Source organism: Leptidea sinapis, chromosome 7 (assembly GCF_905404315.1).
Source record: "Leptidea sinapis chromosome 7, ilLepSina1.1, whole genome shotgun sequence".
Classification (NCBI taxonomy): domain Eukaryota; kingdom Metazoa; phylum Arthropoda; class Insecta; order Lepidoptera; family Pieridae; genus Leptidea; species Leptidea sinapis.
The window spans coordinates 10823790-10836308 of record NC_066271.1 but is presented as its reverse complement, the minus strand read 5'-3'; the positions used below and the strand labels follow the sequence as shown (position 1 = coordinate 10836308).

The window sequence follows — 12519 nt, the reverse complement described above, 5'->3', positions numbered from 1 at the left end:
GATCGGGTGTGGCATAAAGCGCTTATCGCGAAACTGCCATCCTATGGGCTTCCCGAGAAGTTGTGCAAATGGGTCACTAGCTTTTTGGCTGATCGGAGCAAGATTGTTATCAACGGTGCATGCTCCGACTTAAAACCCATAAACGCTGGTGTCCCGCAAGGCTGCGTGCTATCCCCTACGCTGTTTCTTCTGCATATCAATGATATGCTGCAAATCAGCAATATTCATTGCTATGCAGACGACAGCACAGGGTATGCTTCCTACACCGGCCGTGCCAACATGTCCCGGGATAGCGTCGACGAGAACCGGAACAAACGTGTGTCTGAAATCGAGACTATACTTTGCAAAGTCTCGGAATGTGTCCGACATAATTTAGTCCAATCCAACCCCAAGAAGACACAAGTTTGTGCGTTCACCACTAAAAAGTCTCCCTTTGTCGTATCCCCTCGATTCGAGATCACTCCTCTAACCGCCACAGCCTGTATTGGCATACTTGGCGTCGATATATCGAGCGACGTTCAGTTTCGTGGTCACTTGGAAGAGAAGGCCAAACTGGCCTCTAAAAAGCTTGGTGTACTCAGTAAGGCGAGACAGTACTTCACTAAAAGCCACCGCCTGCAACTTTATAAGGCGCAAATTCGGCCTCACATAGAGTACTGTTCTCACCTCTGGGCGGGTGCTCCCCAGTACCAGCTTCTTCCATTTGACCGCATACAACGAAGAGCGGCTCGAATCATCGACGATCAAGTCATCTCCGATCGGCTTGATTTTCTAGCATTGCGTAGAGATGTGGGTTCTCTCTGCATCTTCTACCGCATTTATCACGGGGAGTGCTCAGAGGAGCTGTTCGGGTTGATTCCAGCGGCCGAATTCCACCATCTGACATTACGTGCAAAGTACCATCCGCATCACGTAGACGTCTGGCATTCCACAACCGCGCATTTTGTTCGAAATTTCTTGCCTCGCACAGCCACTTTCCTATTCCCAATCTGTGGTATCGTATGTATGTGGTATCGTTGGAATGTGGTACAAACGTTTTTTAACAATTCTTTTGAATAACGTAATACTTTTGTTTTGAACATTTTCTGGGATCTTTTTGTAAAAGCATATACATCGCCCCACAGAAGACTTAGCCGAGTAGTAGGCATTATAAGTTATGTCTGTTCGTGGTCCTGGTGTTAACATTATGGTTATGACAGTTTCTAGCAAATTCACTTATGTGTCTATGAACATATTTCGTGGGTAACACTGAAAATGTTTAGAACTAGCCAGTTAGAAACATTGCAAATGAAAATTTTTTTCGAATTTCAATTTTAGAACTCTTTGTTACCTAATGTAGTATATTGCATTCATTTGTCATTTGTTTTTGTGAATTAGCAGCAAATCTAAAACTCTTGTTATACGTGAAAATGAACCTAATGCGAGAAAATTTTCGGTCAATGATTTATTATGACTTTCGTTGTGGGCTTACTCAACAACAAAGCTATGATAGGCTGCGATTAGCATTTCTTAATGAAGCCCCATCTCGTGCCACTATTTACAATTGGTTTAACGAGTTTAAGAGTGGACGTAGCAATCTCGATGCCGCGTGAGGGACGTCCTTTAACAGCGACTACTGAAGATAACATCAGTGCTGTGCGACGCATGATAGAGGAAGATAAGAGAGTGACCCATCAGCAGATACGGGCAAGCCTAGACATTGGTATGAATCAAGTTCAAAAAATATTACACGAACATTTAGGCGTCAGGAAGCTTTGTACCAGATGGATTCCCCATACTTTAACCGACGACCAGAAACACCTTCGCATGGACTGGTGTCGCCAAATATTAGATAAGTTCAACGGCGGTGACTCAAATGCTGTATTTGACATCGTCACAGGTGATGAAAGCTGGATATATTGCTACGAACCCGAAACCAAAAGACAATCAGCTCAGTGGGGGTTTCGTTTTGAGGATCGGCGAACTAAGGTAAAGAATGGAATAAGTGAAGGAAAAAAGATGATTGCCTCATTCTTTGGTCGTAAAGGTCATTTCGCGACAGTTGTGCTAGAAGATGGAAGGACAGTTACTGCAGACTACGATACGTCAATCGCTTTTTGCTTTTTGTCTTGAAAAAAAAAATTGACAGCAGCGCCCTCGAAGCACAACAATGTTTCAGCGCACTCCGCAAAACGGACTGTTGAATATTTGACTATAACAGGTGTCGAAATAATGAGCCATCCGCCATACAGTCCTGACCTGGCGCCCCGCGACTTTTATTTATTCCCAAGAACTAAAGATAAAATCCGAGGTATTCGCATTACGAGTACTGAAGATGCGGTGATAGCGTACGGAAATGCAATAGACCCCTGAGGAAAAATTGGCCCACTGCTTTTCTCATTGGTTCCATCGAATGCGACGATGTGTAGAGAGCAACGGAGATTACTTTGAAAAACAATCAAAGTATTGGCAACTTACTACATTAAGCCGTTTTTCATTTTCTAAACATTTTCAGTGTTACCTAGGTATTACATTATCAAGAATATATAGAGAAGCAACAGTCAAGATGTTAATATCTTTGAATTTTGCACTCAATGATTCTTTAGGATATAGGTTATAAATAGCGGGAATAACCCTCTTCTGCAGCACAAATATTGTATTAATATCAGCAGCGTTGCCCCATAGCAATATACCATAGGACATAATACCATGGAAATAACTAAAGTATACTAGTCGCGCAGTATCTATGTCAGTTAATTGTCTAATCTTTTTAACCGCGTATGCTGCAGAACTAAGTCTGTTCGCCAATCCTTCAATATGGAGGCCCCATTGTAATTTGGAATCCAGAGTAATGCCAAGAAATATAGCAGATTCCACCGGTTTTATCACCTCTCCATTTAACAAAACACTTGTATCTTCATTTTCGACATTTGGTACGGTAAATTTAATATATTTAGTGTTCTTTCTATTTAACAATAGGTTATTAGCGCTAAGCCTGTTCACGATGTCAGATAGAATATATTATTACACTTCGTCATGCATACAAATTTACTGACTTTTGTAAAGGACCGCATTACATCCCAATCGGCACCGGCAAATGTGGAGGGGAGTGTTTTGAGCTTCCAGCATGAATGGAACATCAATTTTGCCCACCCTCCCAGAGTACATATGTGGAACAGCTCGCGCATCCATTATCAGGTGCAGGTCCTGGTTGTGTACTTCCAGGAATGGATTCTCCAGAACTATTTAAGCATTTAGCTAGCTACTGTACCCTTTACAGACAGACAGACAGTTATAATAAAGTTTCCATTATTTATATTAGGGTTCTGCATGCATAACCCTTTAAAAATTACATATATTGTCATCTTTTTTTAAATTATCTATTCAATGGCCGTGGTTTAATATTATTCAGCCTTTGACACCGTGTCCCCAATAATTAAAAAAGACCCAATCTGATTAGCTCTATGACCGAATGCAGTTGACAGTTGACACACATTTGCGCGGGAACCGCACGTGCCGCCATCTTTTGTTTGATTCGACTCGCTTCGATTTTCAAGTTAGTTACGGAGATTAGTTGCAATGTTTTCATAGTTTCATTATTGTGAGTGAAAATAAATTAGGATAGGATTTCATGGTCGTTTTATTTGAATATTTTAGACGATATCAAAATTATAACCGGTTTGACTTATCGATAAAACACAATGGTCAAAATTGTTGGAAATTTTGCTCATATATATATATAATATGAGCAAAATAGATTTAAATGGCTTGGGCGTTGCCTAACCGCATGATGCTTATGTGTTTATTTTAACCAATTGCCTCAAAATATTTTCTTGTAAAGTCTTAGCACCAACTTCAGTCCAACAAATTATTTTTAAATAAATAGAAAGTTTTATTTTTATTTTACGTATTACTGAAATTTACTTATTTCTCGTCCATTTGTTGTGCTTCAGTAGACATAGTAGTAGAGTTCCAAGAGGCTTATGAGTTATGGTAGCTGAAGTATGATACAATTAATGGTCTAGTTGACCAGCTAAGGTCAGGGTGTGATATTTGGGTTTCGCACACCGATAAATCCACTTTGATCATTTTCCCTAACGCGCCAAAAGAAGTAAAACCACAAAAGCCATTTACTTTTTCAAAATCGATTCATTGAATTTTTTTCCGAATTTAATTAACACATTCAACACTTCTGTAATTAAAGGCGCTCTGAGAAGAGACGAAATAGTGGAACTGTTTTATGCGCTATTTAATAATATTACCATTAACTTAAGTAATTGCTAAAGATACAGAAGATAAATTTACAATCAAGTCGCAGGCTTAAGGCGAGGGACCGGGCCAACGGCCTTGAGGAATCGAGCGGAACTAAATTACCTCACTCGCACAAGATTGCCATAGTTTTAAGTCACAATTAGAAGCAGTTTTAATTTATTACAAATATAATACAGTTGTCTTTACAAAAATTATATATTATGTCCTGTTAAATATTATTGGTAAACAGTAAATAATTTTTCATACAATTTTTATCGAGATTGAATGATTAACATGGCTCCAACTGTAAAAGTTAGTTATACTTTGGTGATTTTTTTTCGCAGTGTCTATTAAAGATAGAAGAGAAAATAAAAAAAATATTTTTCTTTTCATACTTTGTAGCCGTATAATTATTTTTTGTAAAAATAAAAGCTTTATATAAACCGTTAATAATTGGTTTCAATTATGAGCTATTTTGGCGATTTATTGGGATAGCGGCCTTAAGTACAAGCAATCAAATCAAAATCACTTTAATCATATAGGGCACGGAAATGACACTTATGAATGTCAAAAAAAAAAATCTTATTGAATCTACCGCTACTTCGTAAAGGGTTGAGCTCATGAGACGAAGTAGCAAGAAACTCATTGCCACTCTTTTATATCAAGATTTACATTTCCATCGATTTACAAATCATTTCAATTACAATATAATATGTAAAATGATGCAACAAACACACTCAAACGTCAAATAGTCAATGCCTTACACGAGTAAGTCAAAAAAGTAAATGTAAATTAATACAAAAGTTATTGAGTACAGTACCTGTATCATCCACACACTTGTCTTGTGTGTTATCCACGTATTGTACCTGCTTGAGAGTTATTTTTCAATAATATTGAATTAGAAAGGAAAAAAATACTTAATATCAGAGTGCTTACTTAAAAGTGGTGGATCTTAAACATACTTTCAGCTTTAATGTTTAGGTATGTCCTTGCGGGAGGTACTCGTATGTCACAAATACAACGTGCGCAACCATATCTGTAATCATACAAAACTATTTCTAAAGATTTATGTATATAATTGAAACTTTGTATTTTTCAAACAACGAAATTAAACATTTAGAAAACAAAAATTTGATCACCATTACGTGGGCGCTATTCACCTACGAGTTCTGACGGCTACGACGCAACGTGGAAGCAGTAAGTGTCAGTGCCTACGCTAGCTCGTAGCTACTAGATTACTTAAATAATTTTAATCAGCCTTATGTGGGCGCTATTCATCTACATTTCTGAAGACTACGGCGCGGCGTGGAAGAATTAAGTGTTCGGAAATGGTGTAATGAAAAATTGGTTTATTTAGGTAAATTACTTATTTTTATTTTTGAATTTTTGTATGCGCCATCCTGTATATATATATATATATATATATATATATATATATACATTGCTTCGTACGTTTGCAACGCTCTGAATATTGCAGAACTTGTACACCAATGTACTATAAAATAATACCATTGTGAATAAATAATAAATAATCTCATACTGAAAAATGTTGGCCCCTTAATGTGAGCATAATATTTTGACTTTCACCCTTCCCGCAACTGTCCATAACGAATCGTTGTAATTATGTCAATACTATGCAAATTAAAAGGGCTAAAAGTCCCATGAAGTTAAATACAATGACTACTCCTGCGGGATTTATGTAGGGACCTATGCATCATTGAACAGACCGAATTAAAAAAAAACTGTCAACGTACGATTAACGACGAAACCCAGAAGTGAAAACTTCTGATACATTATTTTTGGGTAGTTACGAAATACTTTTAGAAAGTAGATAGTTAATTATAGTTACTTTTTTTTTATGGAATAGGAGGACAAACGAGTGTACGGGTCACCTGGTGCTAAGTGATCACCGCCGCCCACATTCTCTTGCAATACCAGAGGAATCACAAGAGCGTTGCCGGCCTTTAAGGAAGGTGTACGCGCTTTTTTTGAAGGTGCGCATGTCGTATCGTCCCGGGAATACCGCACAAGGAAGCTCATTCCACAGCTTTGTAGTACGAGGGAGAAAGCTCCTTGAAAACCGCACTGTGGCGGACACATCCAGATGGTGGGGATGATAACCTAATGGAATTCGGCGGCAGGAATCAGCTTAAACAGCTCGGAACACTACCCGTGATAAATGCGGAGAAGACACACAATGAAGCGACGTCTCTACGCAACGCCAAGAGATCCAGCCGTTCACAGAGCATTGAGTCCCCGACAATTCGAGCTGCTCTACGTTGCACGCGGTCAAATGGATCGAGCAGATACTGGGGTGCGCCAGACCAGAGATGACAGCAATACTCCATGTGTGGCCGGACCTGCGTTTTGTAGAGCGCTAGAATGTGGGCCGGCTTGAAGTATTGCCGTGCTCTATTGACTATTACTCTATTATTTACTTATTTATTTATTTAATAGGTACACACAACAGAATTACAACAAGTACATAATTAACAATAAAACTATCAGCTAAATACAAGATGGCTGCAACTCCACGAGGGTGTGTACTCAGCATGTTTAGCATAAATTAATAACTATGAAAATATAATAATAATAGCGATTTTAAGACTAGCTTTAGGTAATGTAATATTATAAAAGAAAAATATCGAGAAAATATATATTTGGACAAATAGACGTAAATAATTATGGTAAGGGTATATTAAGATTTTTTTTTAAATAATTTAAACTAATTAAGGAATTTATATAAACTAGATTTCCATTTACAAACAGATTAACTGTGGATGTCAGGTAGGTACTTCACTATTTTCGAGTAGTAGGACATTGTATTGATGACAATTTCTATCAACGTATAATTTATATAGTTATAAAAGTTACATTTATTTATTTGTTTAACATAAAGAAAATGATTGTTCTCTACTAGCTGCCTGCGACTTCGTCCGCGTGGACGCTATAAGTAGAAAAATACTATATCTCCATATAAGGTATATATTTAGATTATTATAAATCTATTCAGTAGTGTTGAGTTTTGCCTGGACGTACCTATAGAAAAAGAGACAGAAATTCTAAATAGTTCGGAAAACCCAAAAGTGCCCGCCTCATAATCTCACTTTCCACAATAAAATTGAATATTTGTAAAAGTGCGAACAAAATGAGACTAAGCATCTTATGTGTCAAGGTGACGAGCTCAATGATTGTAGTACCTCAGATTGTAGCTCAGAGTTGTTGAGTTTTTTCAAGAATCCTGAGCATTACATACATTACATTGCGATGGACAGGGCGTATCAATTACCATCAGCTGAACGTCCTGCTCATCTCATCCCTTATTGTTGTTATAAAAAAACATAACATGGCAACACTTAGGTAATGCTTTACTTCAAGGCTCGCAAATTGGCGGTCCGCCGTCAAATTTTGTGCGGACCGCGAGAACACAGCAATTTGCACTACAGAGTACGTATTTTAATAAAAATGTATCCCCCGCATTATCTTTGTTGAAGTCAATTCAAAATCATCCGGGCGTAGTTACGAGCTAACAACATTTTTAAAGACGAACCTTATGTCCCGAGTCAGCTCCTTTTAGCAGAGAATCACGCGTCGCACAGTTCATTTTATTTTTTTCGTTTTTATTTTAATAATTTTTGTTACATTTCATTTAATTTATTACTTTAAGATTTATACTGTAAATTGAAGGTGTGTTTTTCTGGCTAATAAAGTGTTTTTATTCTATTAGGAATAAATTTCGAGCTCGATAGACTGATGAAAATCTCCAGAATTTAATATTAATAGCTTGCACCAGTGTTGGTAGGCCCCCCACAAGATGGACCGACGATCGAGAATATGGTCAAGATCGCCGGAATACGTTGGATGAGGGCAGCGCAGGACCGATCGCCGTGGAGATCTTTGGGGGAGTCTTCCGGCTGATGATGATGATGAGCTTCCACCAATTTTACTCTATACTTCAGACAGTTCGCAACAAAATATGTTCTCTTTCTCATTTATATGTCAAAAAATATCTTTGTTATTTCTATAATTACACTTGTTTAATAATATATTTTTTCCAATGTAATATTGTGCAGACTGCGATGGTTTTATGATTTCTGTAAACGAACCCCGAGAGAATCTAATTGGTGACCCCTGCTTTAGTTATTGCCACAACCAAAGCCATATCAAGTTTGTGAATCCAAGCGTAACACGATTTCTGCATTTCCCTAATCCTAAATTCGCCCAACTTACGTAAAAGAGTTTTGACTTCAAGCAAAATATAATTCTATGCCATGACTTCTATAAAGATTCTTATAGGATTTAGTTAATCTCTGAATCATTTTAAAAAATGATTTTTCAACCTTGGAAATAAGATAGAAATCACTTAGAGATATGTCCGTACTCCGAACACGCGGTTTATATTTCATCATGTTCATGTAAAATGCTATGCGCACTGACAGTTTAATTTTTTTTCTTCAGCTATAAAACGTAGGTACCACGATACGACTAGGGTGACCATTAAGCAATTTGAAAAGTCCTGACAATTCAATAAAAGTCCGGACTTTTTAGTTGATCTTGTTTAGATTCCGTTGCAGTTGAAGATTACAGACTTATTTCTTTTTAGTAAACGTGTAGTTTTATAACTATATTCCATGTAATTGAATATGAAATCCAATATCCAGAGCCGGAAAAATTTTGGACTAGAGCTTAAAAGTCCGGATTTATCCGGATTAATCCAGACGGGTACGGACCTTAGACACGATCTACCAAAATATTTTTATCAACTTTTTTAACCATTTGTTCGGTCACTACCATTGTTGAGACCCGAGCGAGGCGTGTATTGGCCAGCCATATGTTCTATAATAATTAATAATATTCCCTAAGATAATATCTTAGATAGGTAGCAACCCGCCCCACGACACCGGCACGAGCATTGCTATTTAAGCGAACATGACAAGTCCTGAGAATTAATCAAATAAACCTAACAGATATTATATAGGCAATGTAATTTTATCAAACTCCATTAAACATGCCTCACGATAAATTAAAATGGAACAGCTCTATACAATTTTCTTCTACCATTATTCACCTTCAAACACAGACGTAAAATTCATACAATCAACAATTACCCTATTTTTTCTCCAACTATAAAACCACCGATAATGACACTTAAAGCGTTGGAGATACGTTGAAAATCATGTGGCGGATAAATGTCGCTTAATACGTTCTGTGCTGTAACTTTACACCAATCGGATCGCGGGGGCGGGATAATTTCAAATTCTAACGTTTCTTCGGAGAGCTTTTTTGGCTTATCGCTGCAGTCTTGACACAGCGTTTCGTAAGAAATGTCAAATGATTTCGAAGCTATAAAATGCGACCTTTTAAATATTTTTATGTAGGATCAACTGCACTTTCATTTTGTTTTATTAAAAAATAGTTATTTCCATTTATTATACATATTTTTTGTTGATAGTAAGTAATCACCACATTTATCTGATAGGAATTCAGAAGAATTATATTTGTCATTATTTGCGTTGCTTTTGATGCGACTTGCTACATTATTAACATTTTTTTCTATTCAACCTACTACCTACCGACTAAAAAGAAATTTGTTTATTTCAAGAATTATGATAGTTACCCATAAGCAAGTTTTAGAATTAGAAAAATGCATTTTTAATGAATCATCAAATTGATTCAGGAAATTATAAGTCTAAGCTTGGTTTCTCGTTTAAGTAGGTACCGATCTTGACTAGATAACTTTGCCTTAGATAATTTAAATGTTTAATAAATAAACTCCAACAGCGACGAAGTACTGCTTACAAATAAAAGGTTACCCGTTAAGTCGTAATTAAACGTTTTGGCCTTAAATTTGTGCAGAGTCCACACTGTCGAGTGAGTTTTTTCCCCGTCGATGGGAAACGCTCCTGTGATTCCTCTGGTGTTCCAAGGGTGATCAGGTGACTCATACGCTCTTTTATCCTCTTATTGCATAACAAAAAAAATCTGCCTAATATGTGCTACACGAGGTAGAAAAGAAATCGCACAGAGTGGGTAATCGTGCACATAAATTCAAATTACTATATTTGTTTAGACATAAATCAAATCAAATTATCAAAAATAATAATCAACAAGACTTTTTGATGCATAAAGTTATCACTCACATCTTTTAGTAGGTCTAAACTTCGCATACAGAATTCAATCGAATAGCTATAATGACCATTAATTGAAGTTAAGTCCATCTTTATTCAAAGTTTGTCTCAAAATGACGAAAAGAGTCTTTATTGCTACTAAGTAAAAGCCAAATTCGCACACAACAGCAATAAAATGAAAATCACGATGTTAACTTACCAACCATTTTATTTGATCCCTATTATTATACTTGTTTTCTTTTCTTAAGCCTTAACATTCATAGATAGAAGAGCCAGGGACGGGTCAATTTACAACGGTTGCTTGCACAAAAGCGTGGCTAAAAAGCCACCCCTAACCCGCCCCTTCAAGAACCACTCCCTTTCAAGTCAGTCGATGATCAGCGCTCATAGGGGATGCATGTGTTTTTTGAATCCACTCAATCGAAATCCGAATGTATTTCTCGCAATGACTGTGCAGTGAAAAATTGTTTTCAAACAATGATATAATGTACCCAACAGATAACTTAAAACATGGACTTAAAATAAACCCGTTTATAAAAGAAAATATGTTGAAAACGATACAAAGTTTGTGCTACAACAATTCTAACGTAAGCAATTTTAATATGACGTCGCCATTTCTGGTTGATAACATTCTGTATCAGCAAAAGTCGGCAAATATTCATAACCAGTATTTGAACCAGCAATTGGAACATTACGTCTTCCAACGTTCAAATTTCGAAAGGTCCAGAGACAATTCACCGGAAGTAGATGAAACGAAAATGGCAGAAAACGAAGATGATATACGTAATGATGAGTCAATAGATAAAGATGACGAGGATTCTAAAAGTAGAGACGAAGAGGATGGTTACATAAAAACTGAAGCTGGTTTTTATAATAACGATTACTACAGAAGCGAAGAGCGGGAAAAAGAAATTCTGAATGTACCATCGTTAGCACGAAGATGTCCCTGTGGTGCAGACTGCCCACCGTTTTCTTGCAAGAAAACAGGGATTCGTCGTCTTGAGGAATTAGAAAAAAGATTTAATCTGCACAGTTACCAAGATAATTCTGGCGATGAAGAGCGGGAGAAGAACACAGAAGATATGGTGCGGAGATGTGATGATTATAATAATGAACAGAAAAAACCTTTGTTAAAATTTAGTGTCAGTGCAATATTGGGTGAGGATGATCCGGAGAAAAGAAGTGTTAACGGTAAGAATTTTACAATTACATATTTATTTATATTTAAGCAGGAATTTGATAAAGAACTTTAAGCGTTATATGTATTTTTATGTAAAAGATAGCAAATAGAATGTAACTTTACTGAAATTTCTTGATTTGCAACTGAGAAAAAGGTTACAATGATATTTTATTCGACAATGACTGCATCCACACTGGCGTAGTCACCTAGGGGATAGGCACATACGTGTTACGTATTTCTGTCTAATATTATGAGTATTAAATCTAATCTTAGTCTGTCTTACAAGTATGCTGTATAGTTTTGATGACATACTTTAAGTATATTATTAATAATTAGATATAAACTTAAAAACAAATTAGGTAATATTTTTTACTAAATCTATATTTTTGAAGAATTTAAATTGAAAACTTTTTGAAGGATTTACTTTTAAACGCTTGTATTTTATCTTGGTTTTTAACCGCCTTAAAAAAAGGAGGAGGTTCTCAATTCGTCGGTATTTTTTTTATGTTTGTTACCTCAACACTTTCGACTGGGTGAACCGATTTTTATAATTCTTTTTTTATTTGAAAGCTTCCCGTGTGGTCCCATTGTAGTTTGGTCCAGATCTGACATGAGAAAACCAAAAAGTCTTAAATTTGCTATACATACGTAGAGCAAAGTGGATGATAAATTTACGAATAACTCTATATCACGCCAACCGATTTCGAAGATTCTTTTTTTATTGGAAAGGATATACTTCAAAGATATTTTGGTGAGAGTTTGGTTAGGGTCTAATCTGATTACGGAATCCATGACAAAGTAACGGAACTCTTCAATTCTTAGGAGCAAATTAACGATACTCGGCCGAATCTTTTTTATGCTATCCGGATATTTAAGTCATCTACCATAACATAATTATGGTCAAGTAATTATTGTAGTCGATTATGATGATCAATGGGACTCCTTAACGACTTACAGTAACGGTGCGATCTGTGGCAGAAT

The 12519-nt window shown here is 36.5% G+C and overlaps 1 protein-coding gene across 1 annotated transcript in view; it reads left to right on the top strand.

The window, feature by feature from the left end:
• The first annotated feature begins 10755 nt into the window (after positions 1-10755).
• The window catches only part of LOC126965246 (homeobox protein DBX1), a 51177-nt gene continuing 49413 nt past the window's right edge, over positions 10756-12519 (top strand). The window contains exon 1 of the mRNA XM_050808744.1: positions 10756-11549. Coding sequence (XP_050664701.1) covers positions 10844-11549 — 706 coding nt within the window. The 5' untranslated portion in view covers positions 10756-10843. The remainder of the gene's footprint in view (positions 11550-12519) is intronic.